Here is a 20,171-nt window from a genome sequence, read left to right as displayed (position 1 = left end):
CTTAGTTATATTAGTCTTACTCAGTGGGACGAGTAGCCCGATGGGCCGGGTAGTGTTGAAAGCACTAGCATTCACACTAATAACTAGGTCTTTCCTAGATCAGCGTTATCTGGTGTCTGTGGCGTTACCACTGGTAGGATGTCTGAGAAGGCCTCACTAACAGAGGCTTCAGACTCGGAGTCAGAATGTTGTCTATTATTGATCTGTGACATGGTTGGTCCCTCGCCCTGCCATTGCGCAGTTGCAGCCGATAGTGCTTGCCTCTGTCCCAGGCGTGCCGGGGTGGGAGCACCTTTCGTTCTGTCTGTGCTAATGTCTTGTGGGGTTTTCTTGCTGTTCTTCTTTCTTTTGAGCTGGTATGGGTGCACATTCGGTGATGACGCTACAGAGACCTCATATCTGCATTGTTCCACCCAGTCCCAGGCGTCTGTGGGTTCAGTAAAGAAGAAGCTTGCACCATTAGCTATTACCTTGAGTCTAGCTGGAAATAGTAAGGAGTATATGAGGCCGGCTTGGCGTAGGTGTTTCTTGACTCCCACAAAGGAGGCCCGTTGACACTGAACCACAGCTGTGTAGTCCGCAAGATGCAGGACTTTTCATACCGGAGCGGAATCACTGTGTGCATTTTCTGCAGTATTATTTCTCTGTCTTTGTAATTAAGAAGGCAAATCAGTACTGGTATGGGTGTCGTTCCAACCGGTTGCTTGTGAGATGGCATTCTGTGTGTGCGTTCCACAATGTATTGTGGGGATAAGGCCTCCACTCCCACAGTTTGAGCCAGCCAAGTTTCAAATAATTGGATGGGGTCTGACCCTTCCGTCCCCTCTGGGAAACCCACTAAGCGGATATTATTCCGTCAGGACTGGCCCTCTAAAACTTCTGCTCTGTGCTCCAGTTCCCTGACCTTGTTGGTGGGCAACCTGTCTCCTCCATCGCCGCTAGTGATGGTCGCAAGTCTCTGAGGTCCCTCTCTGTGCTTGTCACTCTTGCGGACAGTTTTTCCTGGTCCTCGCGGAGTAGGCTAACCTCCACCACATCCACTCTGTTATGTAGGTCCTGCCAAGTGGCCTCAATGGCTTACAGGATTTTGTTCAGTTTGTCATCATGGATGATAGGAGCTAGGGGCACCGCCTGGCTCTGCGACCCAGTGAAAACCGGAGAGGCGCTCACCCGCCGCTCTGGTGGGCCAGCGCTTGATCCTCCTCTACCCATAGCGCCACTCCTTGCAGGCAGCAAACATAATTACCCACAGTTCATGTCTTATGTCAGGTTACCAGGTATGGCAACAATGCAGTGTCCATCGGAGTCCATGCCGGACCGCAGGGAGCAGATGCCAGGCGAAGAGCTCTGTCCCCATATGGGCCGGAGGGGGCCTAGGCACTCATCCACTGTTCCTTCCTTATATGATTTCCCACATTCATGGGGAGGTGCCCCACCTCCGCGCCAGTGTGCGGCCTGAAAGCTCGGCCCGAACATTCCACCCCGCAGGAGGGCCCGCACGGCAGTCACCCCCTTCTAGCTCAGGGCTCTCCTCTCCACTGCTTCCACTTCTCTTTCGGGCCTCAGCCCTGGTCAATGACAGCGCACTCTCTTCCCTTGTGCACTCGTGGGAGCCCCGGGGGAGATTGGATTGCAAAGAAGTAAAACTAAGAGAGCAGGGGGGCAGCGCACCGCCACCAGGCCTCCCCGTGGTACTCACAGCCAACGCCTCCTTGCCACGGTTGGGCTCACGCTCCGCCGCCATCTTGCGCCTCGCGGCTAAGCCCCTCAAACTATCACCTCCGACCCAACTTGCTGAGTATAAGCTCTCAGCTCCTCCGGGTGCTCTCGCCTTCAGGCTGCTCAACCTCTCATTGCAGGCCAAGTCCATCAGGGGGGCCCTGCTGCGCAGCACGGGTCTCTCGCCCAGGGGCCCCCCTTCATCACAGTCTCTAAAGTGGGGTTGGAGGGGAGAGGAGGAAGGAGAATTGCAAGGCAGGGAGGAGGGGGGCACTTGCTCCCACTCCCCCAGCTCCTCACCGTAAGGCAGGCCCTCCTGCCACGTCCGGGCCCAGGCCGCCTCTGCTGTCATGCGTTGCGCGATTACCATCCGGTGCACTACAGCTCACCCAGCGCTCAGGGAAACGACACTGCTCTCCTGCCTCCAGGCTACACTGTCCTGCCGCTATCTCAGAGTACAATAGCCGGAGATCGGCGTATTTTGCCAGATCAGGTGGCAGGAGCTCAATCAAAGTCTGCCTGACATCTTGCGGCACCGAACCGCGCCCCCAAAACCCTTCCATCACCGATATAAGGCTTACCTTATATCCTGGTCACTGCACTTAAACACTGTAAGTCACCCCTCTGGTAGGTCCTTCAGCACAAGGGCAGGGTACATGTCCCTAAGTGACAGGGTACCCTTGAGCTTGAGTAGATTACTCCTACAAACAGAATCCATTCCCTGGGCTTTGTAAGTGCGGGAAACCCATCTTACGGTATTTAGTTGACACCGGTCAACATGAGCGGTCCAACTATATAATGGTTCCTCCAAACCTAGGCATGCTTGGTATCCAACATGTTGGAACCATGCAACTACACTGATTCCAGTGCTAGTTGCATGATCCCCTGTACTGTAGGGGTTCCTTAGAGGATTCCTCCAGTTCTGCCTGTGCAGCCTTATGGGGTCTGGCTGCCAGCCCACGCTGCTGCCAATCACAGAAACTGTTCTTCCCATCTATTGTCGAGCCTGATCAGACAGGTTGAGCTGTACATTAAGACTTTTATGCTTTGACACTTGCTTATGGTATGAGGCATGTGAAATGCTACAGAGTTTGTCCAGCATACATTCCCATTATGCTTAACCATTATGCATCCAGTGACCCAACCATCGGATTTCATATGTTGATAACGTTTTTATCTATAGCAGGCTATGATTTTACTGTCTTATGTTACTAATTGGGTAATAAAAAACAATCTGAAATATAATTTGTTTGCAATTTGTGCCAAATTATTTTGTGGCTGTTATATTTTGTACAACTTTTCCCAGCTGTCCATTGACTCATTTGTGTTTTTGTAGCCTGTCATTTTAATTAAAAAGCATCACTTACACATTTTAATTGCAGAATGTTTGAATGTCATTCATCCATAGCCCGGTACATGTTATAGAAAGAAATATTCAATGAGTACAGACCAGTATTCCACCTCATAACGTATAATAACCTTGTCAACAATTTACATGTTTTCAACATTTGAAATATGCTTTTTTAACTATTAATGTTGTGGTCCTCAATTGCTACAAGCATAATGGACTTCTTGGATAAGAAATTCCCGTGTGGGGGCTGGGGCTGTGGGGATGCAGTAGAACAGATAAATAGTAGGCCACCCCCTCAGTCTAACATCTGATCCACTACATATGAGCCCCTCCTTACCTTCTCCCTTGCTCTTGGTAATTTAAAGGCACGTAGAACCTTTCACAGTGGTGCACTCAGTTCTTGATCTTTTTCTTAAAATTGTTGAGTGCCCACAACTAGTGATCCTGGTTAAGAACATTTCTAGAGTTTAGTTTTATATATAGACTCTTTAGGGTTTTCGTTATCGATATGTGGACAGTTGATGTTGGGAGACATCATTTAGAATTACAAGTTTGTAAAATCTTTCAGACATGTTCCATTACTCTCTGGACCCCTATAATGTCTGGTCAAAATCTTGTACAAAACAAAGACCCTTTTTATCCGTTTAGGTACAAAAGCTGCAGGCAATCCTGAAACCAATGATGTTGAGACGCCTGAAGGAAGATGTAGAAAAAAAGTTGGCCCCAAAGGAAGAAACCATCATTGAAGTGGAGCTTACCAACATCCAAAAGAAATATTATCGTGCAATCTTGGAGAAGAACTTTGCGTTTCTCTCTAAAGGAGCAGGGCAGGCTAATGTTCCAAACCTAGTAAACACAATGATGGAGCTCAGGAAGTGCTGTAATCATCCTTATCTTATTAAAGGTAAATTATGTTTCTCTGATCAGTCAAAAAAAATATTTTAACTTTGACTCAGAAATGGTGTGGCATTTATGAAAAAACCTAGCATGCACTTTTGTTTTTATCTGGATTTTACAGTTGAAAACAGAGAAACAGCAGGTTGCTGGTACTTTAATTTGAAGTGCACTCCGATGTTATCACATGTTCTGTACGTGTTAACTTTTTACAGGTATAATCAAAAACATTCCTAACTAAGAGTACACTGTAGAAAAGTAAATTGATAAATTTGTATTACCTTTGTGTTAAAATTGGTATTTTATGAAGATCGTACGGTCGATGAGTAGTGTTGTGCTTTGGCTTGATGCACTGTGACCTTGAGCAGCCTTTCTCAACTAGCCTTGAGTCCTTGCTGATGCTTTAATGAGTATGCTCCTAGGGCAAGAGAATGGGAAATAGACCCAGTTCTGCCTTAGGTGTAACACCAAATATCCCTTGAGCATTTATCACAAGTTGTGTAAGCCTGCCTCACCTTCTGCTAAAGAAAACAGAAAAAGAAAACAGTCAGTCTGGCACCTGGAGATTTTCACAAGATTAGTAATCTGCAAATAGAGAATCCACCAGTGTAGGAGGTTGGCTCTGTATATACTATTTCAAAGTATGAAATAGTGTGCACAGAGTCCAAGGGTTCCTCTTAGAGGTAAGATAGTGGCAAAATTAGATAATTCTAATGCTCTTTTTTGGGATAGTGTGGTCGAGCAGTAGGCTTATCAGAGGGTAGTGTTAAGCATTTGTTGTACACAAACAGGCAATAAATGAGGAACACACACTCAAAGACTAACTCCAGGCCAACAGGTTTTTATATAAAAAAATATATTTTCTTAATTTATTTTTAGAACCACAAGTTCAAGATTTGAAGTAAATACAAAAAATGCAATGTACTCCACACAGGTAAGTTAGGAACTTTGAAATAGAGCAATAACATATACAGTTTTTGTTAAAATTGCAATAAGCTTTTTTTTTAAAGTAGACAGTGCAAAGATCCACAGTTCCTGGGGGAGGTAAGTATTGGTTAGATTGTGAGGTAAATAAGGCACTTACAAGTCTCAGTTCCTGGGCTTAGGCAGCCCACCGTCGGGGGTTCAAGGCAACCCCAAAGTTACCACACCAGCAGCTCAGGGCCGGTCAGGTGCAGAGATCAAAGAGGTTCCCAAAACACACAGGCGCCTATGGAAAACAGGGGTGCTCCGGTTCCAGTCTGCCAGAAGGTAAGTACCCGCGTCCTTGGGGGGCAGACCAGGGGGGTTTTGTAGAGCACTAGGGGGGACACAAGTAGGCACACAAAACACACCCTCAGCGGCACAGGGGCGGCCGGGTGCAGTATGCAAAGCAGGCGTCAGGTTTTGTGTACGAGACAATGGAGGGACCCGGGGGTCACTCTAGCTGTGCAGGCAGGCACAGGGGGGGGCTTCTCGGGCCAGCCACCACCTGGGCTAGGGAGAGAGTCGCCTGGGGGTCACTCCTGCACTGAGGTTCAGTACCTTCAGGTCCTAGGGGCTGCGGGTGCAGTGCTTGGTCCAGGTGTCGGGTCCCTTGTTACAGGCAGTCGCGGTCAGGGGGCTGGCTGTGGGGGATCCATGGGGGTCATCTCGAGCTACTCACATGTTCGCAGTCGCCGGGGAGTCCTCCAGGTGATGTTGGTTCTCTGAATATCATGCCGGGGCGTCGGGTGCAGAGTGTGAAGTCTCACGCTTCTGGCGGGAAGAGAGAGGTCTTTGAAGTTGAAGAAAAGTTGCAAGTTTGTTGCACGGTGTTGAGCAGAGCCGCTGCTCACTGGAGTTTCTTGGTCCTGGGAGTTCAGGGCAGTCCTCTGAGGCTTCAGAGGTCTCTAGTCCCTGTTGGATGCGTCGCTGGTTGCAGGTTTTTGAGTCGGTAGACAGCCCGGTATGGCTGGGCCCAAAGCAGTTGTAGTCGTCCTTCGTCTCTGCAGGCTTGTAGGTCAGCATCCTCCTTCTTGTTTCTGGTTGCAGGAATCTGATTTCCTGGGTTCTGTGGTGCCCCTAAATACTAAATTTAGTGGTGTGTTTAGGTCTGGGAGGGCAGTAGCCAATGGCTACTGTCCTGGAATGTGGCTACACCCTCTTTGTGCCTCCTCCAGCCTTGCCGCCAAAAGTGGGGGCCGTGGCTGGAGGGGCGGGCATCTCCACTAGCTGGGATCCCCTGGGGTGCTGTAACAAAAGGCATGAGCCTTTGAGGCTCATCGCCAGGTGTTACAGTTCCTGCGGGAGGGAGGGGGCGGGGGGGGGTGTGAAGCACCTCCACCCAGTGCAGGTTTGTTCCTAGCCACAGAGTGACAAAGGCACTCTCCCCATGTGGCCAGCAACTCGTCTGGTTGTGGCAGGCTGGCAGAAACTGGTCAGCCCCACACTAGAAGTCGGACTGCTATTCAGGGGGCATCTCTAAGATGCCCTCTGGGTGTATGTTACAATAAATGGCACACTGGCTTCAGTGTGCATTTATTGTGCTGAGAAGTTTGATACCAAACCTCCGAGATTTCAGTGTAGCCATTATGGAACTGTGGAGTTCGTGTTTGACAAACTCCCAGGCCATATACTCTTATGGCTACCCTGCACTTACAATGTCTATAGGTTTTGCTTAGACACTGTAGGGGCATAGTGCTCATGCACATATGCCTTCATCTGTGGTATAGTGCACCCTGCCTTAGGGCTGTAAGGCCTGCTAGAGGGGTGACTTACCTATGCCACAGGCAGTGTGAGGTTGGCATGGCACTCTGAGGGGAGTGACATGTCGACTTAGTCATTTTCTCCCCACCAGCACCCACAAGCTAGTCATTTTCTCCCCACCAGCACACACAAGCTGTGAGGCAGTGTGCATGTGCTGAGTGAGGCGTCCCCAGGGTGGCATAAGGCATGCTGCAGCCCTTAAAGACCATCCCTGGCATCGGGGCCCTTGGTACCAGTTACAAGGGACTTAACTGAGTGCTAGGGCTGTGCCAATTGTGGAAGCAAAAGTACAGTTTAGGGAAAGAACACTGCTGCTGGGGCCTGGGTAGCAGGGTCCCAGCACACTTTCAATCAAAACTTAGCATCAGCAAAGGCAAAAAGTCAAGGGTAACCATGCTGAGGAGGCATTTCCTTGCAACCAGGAAGAGTGTTACTTAAGGTAAGTAATGTGTTATTTTCCATCATCGGGCTTGGTGTGCTTCGAATATTGTGTTACCATTGAGAACAGAAAAAAAATTGTACACCCCATAACAGGAAAAATACTTGTCTAAATGGCATTGAGCAACATTTAGGACAACATCTTGTGACTCAAATGACCCCTTTGGGGTAAGGGAATACAAAATATTCTTTTCCATCTATGTTGTGCCTTCATTGCTATAGCATATTTCTGTGGTCAAACCAACATCTGTTCTGGTACCTCTGTCTGATGAGGGACCTTTAGATCTTAAGTACTGATTGCACAGATTGTGAGTCATTGCACAGAAATTCAGTGCCAGAACTTTACCAAGTACCTGTAAGCTGCAGTAGCTGAGGATGTTGAAGCCTTAAATTCTGACCATGACGGGTTTGAATGCTCTGGTAGCCCAGACTAACAAAGGGGGAAGAATGCTATACTATACCATACCTTTGTAGGCTCTTACTGCGGAAAAGCAGAATCGCCACTGAAGTTCAGTGAAGACTAAAGCCATACCTAAGTTTTCAGGGATGGACAGTAAGGGCAGGTCACAACACCCCCAGTCTTAGGAAAATACTCACACACAGGATTGACTTTGAAAGGAGTGTCGCCTCCACAGAAAATGACCTTGAGAGCACCATGCCTTAACTTAAGATCAGGCCCTGAAAAATGTTAGTCAGTGCCAGCAACACTACTTAAAACTGGAGGATGCTGGAAGACATTTTCAAAGACATTCTAGGTTAAAGGAAGCATCATTTAGGGGGAGCGGGGAGGGCGGGGCAAGATGACGACCGGAGCGGATGCCTAAATTAGATTCCGCTCCAGGCACGATAATGATCCTGTAATAAATAGGACACCCAGGCCAAAAAATCAAATGGCATACGAGCCCCGATGCTTGTTAACACCATACAGCCAGCCGATAAGTGTGGAGCACCCGCAGAGGAATGAGCAGCTGCACGGACGTACCCAGGCCTGCCTCCCAGTGACAGATGTGACCCCCCGCTCCCCATTGCGACCATCAGTGAGCTCTGGTGTTTCAGCAGGCTGAACCCTGGCAGGAGGAGACGCCGAGGAGCACACATATAACCGCTCCACTGGAAGGCCGCATCGCCTACAGTGGCCCTCGCTCAAAGAGAACTGATAAACTATACCTCGGTTCACGGTGGTGAGGTCGACTGAGGGGGCGGGATCGTGGCGTTTCTGCCTGGGCACGCACACAGTGGACCCATCCTGCGCCAACACCCTCAGAGTGATGTTGTAGATCAGAATAAAGCGTAATAGCTCTGCAAAGCAGACTGGGGTATGAACAACATGGTCTGGTGATCTGTATATGTGCATACCCATCGCTCACCCTCTACTGACACTACAGACATCAGTGCACTTCCCCAGACCAAATTTGCAGTAACAAAAGATGGGTTGCACCAAAACGGACAAGCCCGGGGCGACTGGAACAGGATCGCAGGAGGAAGTGTCGCTAGGAGAACAAAGAGGCTCCCCCGAAGCCTCGTTGGCGACCATACTAGCGGAACACACACAAAGGTTTAAAGACATACTAAACGCAGTGCTGGATACTAAGACCACATTGGAACCTAAGATCGATGCCTTGCAGATAGACATAGGCCACCTGCGCGAAGATCATAAGATTCTATGACTACTATTCCGCACTATACACAGCCCCAGAGATGGGTATAGAGAGCTATGAAATAGAGACTTTTCTGGACCCCTTGCGCATGCCATTCATGACCCTGGAAGATAGGGAAATACTGGAGTCCCTGCTGCAGTGATCGGAGATAGAAGAAGCAATTAAAAGCACGGCGTGGGGAAAGACTCCAGGTAAATTCTATGCCACATACCAGACAATCTTATCCCCTAAACTGATAGCAACATATAATGCTGTGTATGCTAAGGGGATCTTGCCAGCGTCTGAGGGAAGCAACATTGGTGGTCCTGCCCCAACATGGCAGAGACCTCCTATTGATGGGGTCATATAGATCGCTGTCACTACTTAACTCCGACTACAAGATACTTGGCCGCATGTTGGCAAACGCTTACACCTATAATCACAGGGCTAATTCATACTGACAAGAATGGATTCATACTCGGCAGGAGCACTTTCCAAAACCTTCGGCGGCTGTTTTCTCTCATGAGCTGGGTGCGTATGGGGGAGATGGGCGCATGGGTAGCATCACTTGACATAGAAAAAGCATTTGATACACTGGGGTGGAATTACTTGATAATGATGCTAAAAAAGATGGGCTTTGAGCCTAATTTCTTGAGATGGATAACCCTTTTACATCAAGCACCTTTGGCGCTGGTGAGAATGGGCACCCTGATCTCAAACTCCTTTGCTATTGGTTGAGGGACTCTACAGGGTTGCCCCCTGTCGCCACTACTCTTCGCGCTGGCGATGGAGCCCTTGGCACACACCCTCCTGAAACGTGCACCCGACTGGGGCCTATACATGGGTGGTACTTGGCACATCATCTCACTATACATGGATGATGCATTGGTATACCTGCGCAACTCTGCTGGGGTTGTACCCCATCTGAAGACACTGTTGCAGCAGTTCAGCTAGCCGTCCGGCCTCAAAGTGAATCGGGAGAAATCCTGTCTGTTCCCCCTCACACCCTTGAATACGACCCAGTGAGAACAATTACCTGCCACCTCACTGAGATGGTCCTGCGACACTTTCAAATATCTGGGGGTCAGAATATACCATGAGGAAAAAGATCTTATTGACCAAATATCGTCAGAGCACTGACTGGAGCGAGATCATCCCTACAATTCTGGACGTCACTCCCCCTGTCCCTATTGGGTAGACTGGCTATCTCCAAGATGCTGGTGCTCCTGAGATTATTATATCACTTTTCGCCCTACCAGTAGCCCTCCCGAATAAATGGTTTGCCGACATGCGTTTCCTTCTTATAGCACTGATCTGGGGTAATGGAAGAAACCGGGTATGTTTAGGCAAACTTTACGCACCTATGTCAGAGGGCGGCCTGGGAGCACCAAATTACGAACAGTATTTTGCGGCGGCACAGCTCCAGTGGCCCATGCACTGGCTAGCAGGTCACAACTTACACAAACTGAGTGACACATATAGGCTTGGTAATACAAATAGACTCCTGAGCTGGGCTGGATCATGAAACCTGGCTCAGATGCACCAGAAGACGATAGCAATATACTAATGAAAACTGCTAAGAAGTGCTGAATTAAGACACCTTATAGATCTATCATTTGATGGTCTTAATCTTGTTATACAGTTCCTACGAATTTAGTAGGACTGTGGATTATGTCAGTGTATTATGTCAATAAGAACTTCACAATATAGAGATTTAGTCTACTTATACTTATATCATCAGTACTTGTGATTTTTTTTAGCTAGCTCACAGTGCCTAATCTAAACGCTTAACTTTTCAGGGTAATAGATAGCATTGGTATCCTTGAACATGAACACTCATATTCCTAAAGAATTGATGGAAACCGGTCTAACCCTTTTGTTTGTTACTTTTTCATGCCCAAGGAGTCCACAAGAAAACATACGAAAATAGATTTTCAGATTTTTTTGAAGACCCTATTTTTGTAATCAGAACATCATTTGCAGTGATTAAGAAGATAATACACATTGTATTTTTACCATTCTAATAATGCTTATTACACCAAACAATTCAACCATGTTAATTTTTTCTAATGTTACTAGTGTTACTCCTATCTGTCACTAGTACCTATGCACTAAAAGTGAGCACAATAGAAGTATTGTTTCCAGACCTGTTGGGATGATTTAACCCTCATACATTGGTATTATGTGTCTGGAAGCTGATCAGAAGTGTATTTACTAATGCATCCATTTAAATGTGGAACTAACTTCCTTCTCAGGATGAAAGTCTGAGTCTGCAGGGCTGCATCTTAGCCACAGTTCACTGCGGTTCCATGATAACCTCAGCATGAAGTGCTCCTCTCACTGAGTTTAGACGGATGCTGTTTATATAGTAAAACACTGTCCTTATCATTCTATGCCTGAGATGCAGAACAGGATCTTTAGTTTGTCTGGAGAGAAAGAGTTGTCTTCTACGAGCACACAAAAAAGAAAACAAAGGCATCATGTTCTGATTATATGCCTCTGGAAATAAAAGTGCAGACTACCGGGTGACAGTGCCTACGAAGAAAAAACATATGTAGCACATTCTCGTGTCAGAGGAAAATATGGAAAAAGTCACCATTGAAAAAAGATTTCAAGTGAAAGAGGAAATTTTAAATAGAGACTAAGCCCAGTCCTTACATCACCCTCCCCTTGGTCAGAAAAAATGATTAGCACTCTTCAAAAAATAGTAGCACTAAATATATAAAAAGGCTTGCCTTGCACAATAATATCACTTTAATAGCATAAGCAGACACTTAAAACCATAACAGATGCTAAATTAAAAACCAGGCAAACTACTAAAAAACGAAGAAGACAGATTCTAAAAAAGCAGTAAGCTGATTTAAAGTGTCTAGGAGGCACCCAAATTGAAAGTCAGCATCTCCGAGAAGTTCATCACATCCATTTCTAAAGTGTCATTAGGGCCCAGGAAGGAACCTGTATCCGCAGACAACAGATCAGCAGAAACTGAAGGCAACAGTACCAGCAGAGGAGGAGCCAGACACCAGAAAACCTGGAGTAGAAGAATCAGCCTGCATTGGCAGCAAAGGAAGCATTATCACAGGATAGCACTGTTGGTGCCATTGCAAACAGTGCACAAGCAGATTAATATCCATGAACTGCAACACTTGTGTTGTGTAGCAAGGCATTAATCAAGCACACACTTGAAATAGGCAGCGAAACACAGGCTGCATTCTCTGGAACCACATAGCTGGAAGGATGTAAAACAGTTCTTGTTCAGTTACGACGACGCCACTCAAAATTAGTGCATCATGGGTTCATGAAACAGAAGGGGTGAAAGGCGGACTGCTGGGGCCTAGGAGTAGGCACGAGGCCAAGGCACCACCAAGCCTTCCTAGTCCGCGGGCACATCAGGAGCCAGTGGGTGGCAGGACACGGCATCACCTGCCCCAATGGCAATCCATTACCTCGAGCAGGTGGAGCCTCCAAATTGTCCGAAGGGGCTACTCCCTCCCCTTCAAGACATCTCCAGCCTGGCCACCTGCATACAATCAGATATCAGAGGATCGTATGGTGCTTCTCCATGGGGAAGTCCAAGCCCTTTTTTCCAAAGGAGCTATAGAGAGTGTTCTGTTGCCAGAAGTAGGTAGTGGTAGCTATTCCCGCTACTTTCTGGTTCCAAAAAAGGACAAAGGTGTTCGGCCTATATTAGATCTTCGATCCCTCCCTCCATCTCTTCCTAAAAAAAGGAGAAGTTCAAAATGTTGACATTGGCTCAGGTCCTATCTGCGCTGGATCCCAGAGACTGGATGGTAGCTTTGGACTTCCAAGACACATACTTCTACATTCCCGTCTTGCTGGCCCACAGACGTTACCTATGATTCGTGGTAGGTCACAAGCACTTTCAGTTTACCATGCTCCTCTTTGGCCTTACCAGTGCCCCTCGGGTGTTCACGAAAGTGATGGTAGTGGTGGCAGCTCATCTGCGCAGGTTAGGGGTCTCAGTTTTCCCCTTCCTTGACGATTGGCTGTTAAAGGTGAACTCGCCCCAGGCAGTCTTCTCCAACCACCAGACTACGCCAAACCTTTTGTATTCGTGGGGTTCACTATCAGCGTGCTGAAGTCACACTGGACTCCTTCTCAGACACTCCCTTTCATCGGAGATGTTCTGGATACAGTGGAGTTTGGGGCATATCCTCCCGAAAAGCGAGTCCAGGATATTCAGGCTATGATACCGATATTTCAGCCTCTGTCCTGGATTTCAGCTGCTGGGCCTCATGGCCTCCTGCATCGTACTGGTTCAAAATGCCAGATGGCATATGCGGGCTCTGCAGTGGGACCTGAAGTTCCATTTGGCGCAGCATCAGGGTAATCTCTCCAACAAGGTCCAGATCTCGGAAGGGACTGCGAAAGAACTGCAGTGGTGGTTATTAAATCAGGATTGCATCAAGGGCAGATCCCTCTCCCTTCCCCAACCAGATCTGACAGACATGTCACTCCTGGGATGGGATGGCCACATGGGAGAGGCAGAGATCAGAGTTCTTTGGTACTTCTCTGGTCTCTGGCGGAGTCTGGGCTCCACCTCAATCTTTTGGAGCTCTGGGTGATCAGGCTTGGATTAAAAGCATTCCTTCCCTCTCTCAAGGGAAAAGTGGTGCAGTTGTTCACGGTCATCACTACCACCATGTGGTACTGGAACAAACAGGGAAGAGTAGGGTTCTGGACTCTTTGTCAGGAGGCTCTGTGCCTCTGGACATGGCTCCCACATCAGGGCATTACCCTAGTGGTTCAACATCTAGCGGGCTCTCTGAACATCAGAGCTGACAAAATCAGCTGTCAATGCATGGCCGATCACGAATGGCATCTCCATCCGGAGGTGGCGCAAGGTCTCTTTCAGCAGTGGGGGAGAGCCTTGGTTAGATCTGTTCGCCTTCGCAGAGAGCACGCAATGTCAGCTGTTTCGCGTGTTGAAGTTTCTAAGGCGGCACTCGCTCTGCAGCACTTCTCGTTTTGAGTGGAACACCGGCTGCCTTTCCGCCTATACCACTTCTGTCCAGAGTTCTGAAGATGAAGAACGAGCGGGCCCAAGTAATCCTGGTGGCTCCGAACTGGGCACAGAGAATGTTATCCAGAGCTACTGAGCATGGCCACAGATCCTCCAGTCAGACTGCCCCTTCAGGAGGGTCTTCTGTTGCAGCAACAGGGGACCCCCCTGATAACCCCCCTCCCCCCTTGAACTTGTCAAATCTTTGCCTTCATGTGTGGAGATTGCGCGGCGCCAGTTGATGGCTTTTGACCTTCCACCCTAGGTCTGTGATGTTTTCTTGGCAGCCAAATGTCCCTCCACCGCAACGGTATACGCCTCTTGTTGGCAAAAATTTGTGGCATGGTGTACCAACAAGACTGTTGATTCCCTCTCTGCTTCTCTCTGTAGGTTCTCTTCTTTATCCATTCTTTGGCCAGCTCTGCTTTGGGCACCCTTAAAGCTTACTTATCGGCTATCTCAGCTTTTTTTGTATTGCCTTATCAACCTTCCCTTTTTAAGTCTCCTGTTGTTGGTATATTCCTTAAGGGACTCACCCATTTGTCTCTTCCCACTCTGTTTATCATGCCTCAGTGGGACTTCAATCTTGTCCTTACTTGATGTGTGCTCCTTTTGAGCCGTTACACAATTGTCCTTTACGGCTCCTTACATTCAAAACTGTTTTTCTTATTGCCATCACCTCTGCTCGCAGAGTGAGTGAGCTTCAGACTCTTTCTTCAAAGCCCCTATTTTTGTTTGTGCACCCTGACAAAGTTGTGTTAGGCATGAGGGCCTCATTCCTTCCTAAAGTAGTTATGTCTTTTCATGTAGGCCAGTCCATCACTCTGCTTACTTTTTATGCACCTCCACTTGCTTCTCATAAAGAGCAGAGACTCCACGGCCTGGATCCAAAAAGAACATTGGCGTTCGACCTCAATCTTACTAAAGACATCCGGGTGGAAGATCAACTCTTTGTTGGATATGTGGGTGCGAAGAAACGGTAGGTGGTGCAATAGCGTACCATCACACGATGGTGCATCAAAATGTGCAACACTTTGGCAAAGAAGCAACCCCCTGAGGGCTTGCGTGTGCTCATTCCACCGGAGCAACTGCTGCCACCACAGCATTAGCATGCGGAGTTCCTGTCCTGTATATCTGCCAAGCAGCAAGGGGGGCATCCCTGCACACGTTTACAAAGCATTACTGCCTGGACAGTGAGGTCCGCAGAGACAGTTACTTTGGTCGTTCAGTCCTACAGGACTTTCTAGTATGATCTTGGTTCGCAGCCCACCACCGAGGATGGCATTGCTTGGGTATCTATTCTAAGGTAAGGAATCTGCAACTAGAAGTCTCTGTCAGATGAAAAAGTTAGTTATCCTTGGTAACGATTTATCTGGTAGAAACATATTCTAGTTGCAGATTCCTTATCGACCCACCCATCCTCCCCGCTTTCAAACTGATTTCTAGGGACAGGGATTCTCCATTCAGGGCCGAATCTCTGGCTCGCCATTTCAGTGTTCTTCACGGCTCTGCGCTTTGACATGGAAAGTCGTGAAAAGAAACAGACGACGCACAAGGATGCTGCTCAAAGAAAAATCTCCGGATCCAGTCTGACGCCTTTGGTAAGGTAAGGAATCTGCAACTAGACTATGTCTCTACCAGATAAATTGTTACCGAATGTAAGTAACTTCTTCTACTCTCTTATGTTTTCTGGAAGCACAGGCCCTCTCATAGGTGGTAACCACTTGGTGATGCCATCACCCTCCTTATATTTGGTGACAATCCCTTTTGTTGATTTAAGGGTCACAGTGCTGTACTCTGTCCCCCTAGCTGTGATAATGCTGCCACCATTTATGGGTGCTAAACCCATTTCCGCTCCTCCCTCTCTATAGCCAAGATCATGTGTTCCAGGTCTAGTCTCTTAGCTAACCTCTCTAAGAGGGCATCTTTCTCAGAGATTCTATCTCTGGATCATTAGGAACCTGAGCCATCCTCACTAGAGGGAGGTGTCCTAGACATCTGGGGTACAGGTACCTTTATTTCAAGTTGATGAGGGACTCTTTCTTCTTCCTCACCTGAGTTGTCTTGATTCTGAGTTGCAGGATCAGTTTTGGCACATGTTTGTAATACAACCCGGACGAACTTCGACGAAACTTAGTATTCATTTCATCGAGGTACAACACAGCCCGGATGACATGTGGTGGGTTGCATTACAAACATGTGCCAAAAAAAGCACTGAATCCCTTTTTGAACTGGAACAGCGCTGGGTGTTTAAATTGGGGACGCATCGGAAGGGATTAAATGACGACATCCCATGGACGAGCTTCCCTCGCTGATCTTCTGACTTTATTTATCAATGGGGGCACACGACATTTATGAGAGACTCCATGACTATGTGACATTAAGATCAAATATGAGCTTCGTTAATTCCTTTGACAAGATTAGGACCAGTCAGTACCTGCAGTCTTAGGATGTGTTATCTCCGCCCACTAGAGAGGTACCTAGTTTGTTATATACCCTTGACTATTATATCGATTGACTATCATTTCTATAAAAAACATACATTGTGTTAATGTTTGATGCCAAGATGAGCAATATTGTACACCCGTAGTCCTAGACTCCATTAGTTTTTATATCCCTCCTTAATAGAATTGCATTATGTAGGCTATGTGCCTCGAACTACCATCAATACACTAACGTCTGGGCTACCCCACCTTTTAATAATGGCCGCCATCTTCGGCTTCTCAACCCAGCATGAATCTAAGTCCATCTTCGATTTCTACGACCGGCCGCGCTGCCGGGGACGCGTTTGCGTCTCCTAGCAACGCGCGCACCGGCTTTCAATTTTCTCATCTAGCGCGTGTTCTTATGCGGCCCCGGTCGCGTCTCCCAGTCATCTACGGGAGCGCGACTAGGGTAGGTGTATCCACCCGCAACCAGGCATCCACAAGTAAGTGCAGTATAGCCGACGCTACGTGTGTTTCTAAAACTCTGCTCGAGTGTCAGAATAAGAACGCTTTACAGCTTGTCTGATATATCCTCCCGGGCTCTCTATAATTATAGTATGCTGGCTCCCCATACTTGTGATGTATAACGTGACAACTTATGTCTAACTGAGTGGTGCTTTGATTATCTTGAATCATGTTCTGGTCTACTTTTGAATACCTAAACAACTATAATTATTTTCACTCGCTGATATGGCTCTTCTTTTGGGAATAGTGAATGATTACGAAGACGGTATATCATAAGTTACTATTCTTATGATAATGCTAGTTTCAGCACATTTCAGTCCTAAATGTTGACCTGATACTCATTGGAATATCTATATGGGATATAATGTTGTGACTTGCTGATTACTGTGACAAGGGAATGTACATTGTCCATATTGCAAACAATGTGATTCATCCCCATGTTTTATTGCTTCCTATGCAACAATTAGTTTGGTATGCGCATCTGGCTGTAGGCCCGCGTGATCCCAGGAAGCCCTTACTCTAAATGGGAGGGTAAGCATATATACATTGTCTCACTTCTTCCTTTTTTCCTTTCCTTTTCTTTTGGCATGGATATGTTATCACCACACTATCACCGTTTGCCACACAGTTTATCACTCACTCTGTTTTTATTAACTCTTCAATTAATGTATTGATATTTTCCAGGGCGACGAATAGGAACAGAATTTATGGCCACAATGGACTATTGTAAGTGACTGACGTTATCTAATGTTTTGACTGTCCGTTCTGATTTATAAATAGCCAATTTAGCTTACAGTTGGAGGAGTTTCGTTTACACTAGGTCCTGAGGAAGCGTCATTGGATCCATATGGACCGCTGAGACGCGAAACATGTCGACCCAATACAGAGGTGGGGTCCTGTAGTTTCCTGACCCCCCACTATGAGATATACATTTAGAGAGTGGTTGAGCATTACCTCTGTTTCACTCTTTTGTTGAGTATTTTAATCTTGGCCTCTACCCGACATTAATAGAATAAAGTCAAAACGAGACAGGGTTCAGAGCCAATTTTAGATTCTTTCTTTTTCTAACCCTCCTCGGTGTCTTCCCCCTTTATCTACCTGAGGGCGAGAGCGGCATCATCGAGAAGATCTCCGGCAAAGAGCCCCCCATTGGGTGGTGCCCGTCAGACATTGCAGCACCAGTCTGACGAGGAGCTTGTCCGATGATGAAGCATGACACCCAATTGGGTGTGTGAGGACTCGTGCTCCTGAGTTATGGGACCCTAGAGCACTCATCCTGCAGTCCCCTGGCTTTGTCAGGACTAACCTCCTGACTGAGGTGCTTCAGCCTGGGGCTTCCCTTTTAGAACCTACTTTGCCCTTTAGTGAAGCCCTCTCTAATGTTCTGTGAGGGGCCTAGTCCAAACTCAGCACAAGGTCTCCTATGAACAGGACAATAGTCTGCTGCTACAGACCTGCGCTTAACTACCTGGTGTTCCTGACCCAACACGCTATATTCGGGAGCTTGGTCATCCAAACCACAACATCCCATGGCGCTTTCCCTTCCGCTCCCCCAAAATGCTGGATCACCTTGGGAAGAAACTGTTTTCTTCCTCCAGCCTGGCATTGCGGTCCGTGAACACCGCATGACTTTTGAGCTGTTGAGCAGTGCTGCCACAGGTCCCGGAGGCGACCTGGCCCATTCTCTCCCAAGCCGTTGCTGATGGGAGAGACTCAGCTAAGTTCACGATCATATGTGGGCTGTGTATGACACTCTGTAGGCAGATTGCTTGCTACGACGGTGGCCTTGAGGTGCCACGCCTGGTTTAGGACACCTGGCTTTTCAGTGGATGTCGAATCCACCTTGATAGACCTGCCCTTTGGCACCTGTCGCTTCGGAGACCAAGCAGATTCTAAGCTCGAGAGTTTTAAGGAGTCCTGGCCTACAGCCTAGTCCCTTTGCCTCGCAGCTGTTTCCGCCCCCTCTGTCTGCTTTTTGCCTCTTCCTCGGCTATGGAGGGGCACCCAGCCACGTCTGTTCCCCACTAGCTACCGTGCTGCACATGTTGCCCAGCCTCTGCGTAGTCTGGGACGAGGGATACAGTGTCCGCGTGGGTCAGGGAGCCAGCAATCTAGCCAGGCCTCCCGCCACCCCAATTCTTCCCCCCTCAGCTGTAGCCCCCAGACCTTCCTAATCTGAAGCTTCCCCATGAGGGATCAGTCCGTGGCAGGATTCATTGTCACCTGGCCCGCTGGCACACCACCACGTCAGACAGGTCAGTTTTGCAAATATTCTGATGGGGCTAACCCCTCCCCTTCGAGACTACCCCTCCATACATGCCACCATCCTACGATCGCATGACGGAGGATCACCTGGCACTTCGCCGTGAGGAGGTTAAGTCTGTCATGGCCAAGGTAGCCATTGAGAGGGTCCCTGTGCCAGCAGTAGGTCGTGGTTATTCCCGTTACTTCCTGGTGCCAAAGAAGGACAAGAGCCTTCACCCTTTTCTAAAACTTCGGTCCCTCAATCGCTTCCTCAAAAATAAATAAAAAATGCTCACTCTGGCACAGGTCCTCTCTGCCCAGGACCCAGGAGACTGGAGGACAGCGTTGGACTTGCAGGATGCATATTTCTATATTCCCTTCCTGCCTGCCCACAGACGTTACTTGTGGTTCGTGGTAGGTCACAAGCATTTTCAATTTACTATGCTCCCCCTTAGCTTTACCAGCGCCACTCATGTGTTCACCAAAGTGATGACGGTGGCCTCAGCTGATCTGTGCATGTTGGGTTTTTGTGTTCCCCAACCTTGACGACTGGCTGTTGAAGGCAGACTCGCCCCAGGCTGTCTGCCACCACCAGACTACAACGGACCTCCTGAATTCACTGAGGTTCACTATAAACATGCAGAAGTCACACCTGAATCACTCAGGTGCTCATTTTCATCAGAGCAGTTGTGGACATAGTGTAGTTTCAGGCCTATCCTCCTGCGCGTTGAGTCCTGGATATTCAGGCTATGATTCTGATGTTTCAGCCTCTATCCTGGATTTGGGGGAGAATGACTGAGGCTTCTGAGCTTCATGGCCTCCTGCAGCCTACTGGTGACAAATGCCAGATTTGCATATGCGGCTCTGCAGTGGAACCTGAAGTTCCAGTGGGCTCAGCATCAGGGGAATCTCTCTGACATAGTCCAGATCCCGGAAGGGACCATGCAAGATCTACAGTGGTGGCTTTCAAACCACAAATTGGGTCAAAGGCAAATCCCTCTCCCTTCCCCAACCAGATCTGACCATAGTGAGGGGTGTGTCACTCCTGGAATAGGGCAGCCACATGGGAGAGGAGGCGTCTGGTCTCCGGTGAAGTGTGAGCTCCATATCTGTCTTTTGGAACTCTGGGCGATCAGAATAACATTGAAAACATTCCTTCCCTCAAAGAGAAAGATGTGCAGGTGTTC

The 20,171-nt window shown here is 47.9% G+C and overlaps 1 protein-coding gene across 8 annotated transcripts in view; it reads left to right on the top strand.

The window, feature by feature from the left end:
- Positions 1 to 20,171, top strand: part of CHD9 (chromodomain helicase DNA binding protein 9) — a 1,629,153-nt gene that overhangs the window by 722,855 nt on the left and 886,127 nt on the right. For all 8 annotated transcript variants that reach the window (XM_069216350.1, XM_069216347.1, XM_069216351.1 and 5 more), the window contains one exon: positions 3,719 to 3,974. In XM_069216350.1, coding sequence (XP_069072451.1) covers positions 3,719 to 3,974 — 256 coding nt within the window. The remainder of the gene's footprint in view (positions 1 to 3,718; positions 3,975 to 20,171) is intronic.

This window comes from Pleurodeles waltl, chromosome 12 (genome assembly GCF_031143425.1).
Source record: "Pleurodeles waltl isolate 20211129_DDA chromosome 12, aPleWal1.hap1.20221129, whole genome shotgun sequence".
NCBI classification, from domain to species: domain Eukaryota; kingdom Metazoa; phylum Chordata; class Amphibia; order Caudata; family Salamandridae; genus Pleurodeles; species Pleurodeles waltl.
Note: the sequence above shows the minus strand (reverse complement) of the source record. Positions and strands in the feature narration are given on the sequence as shown.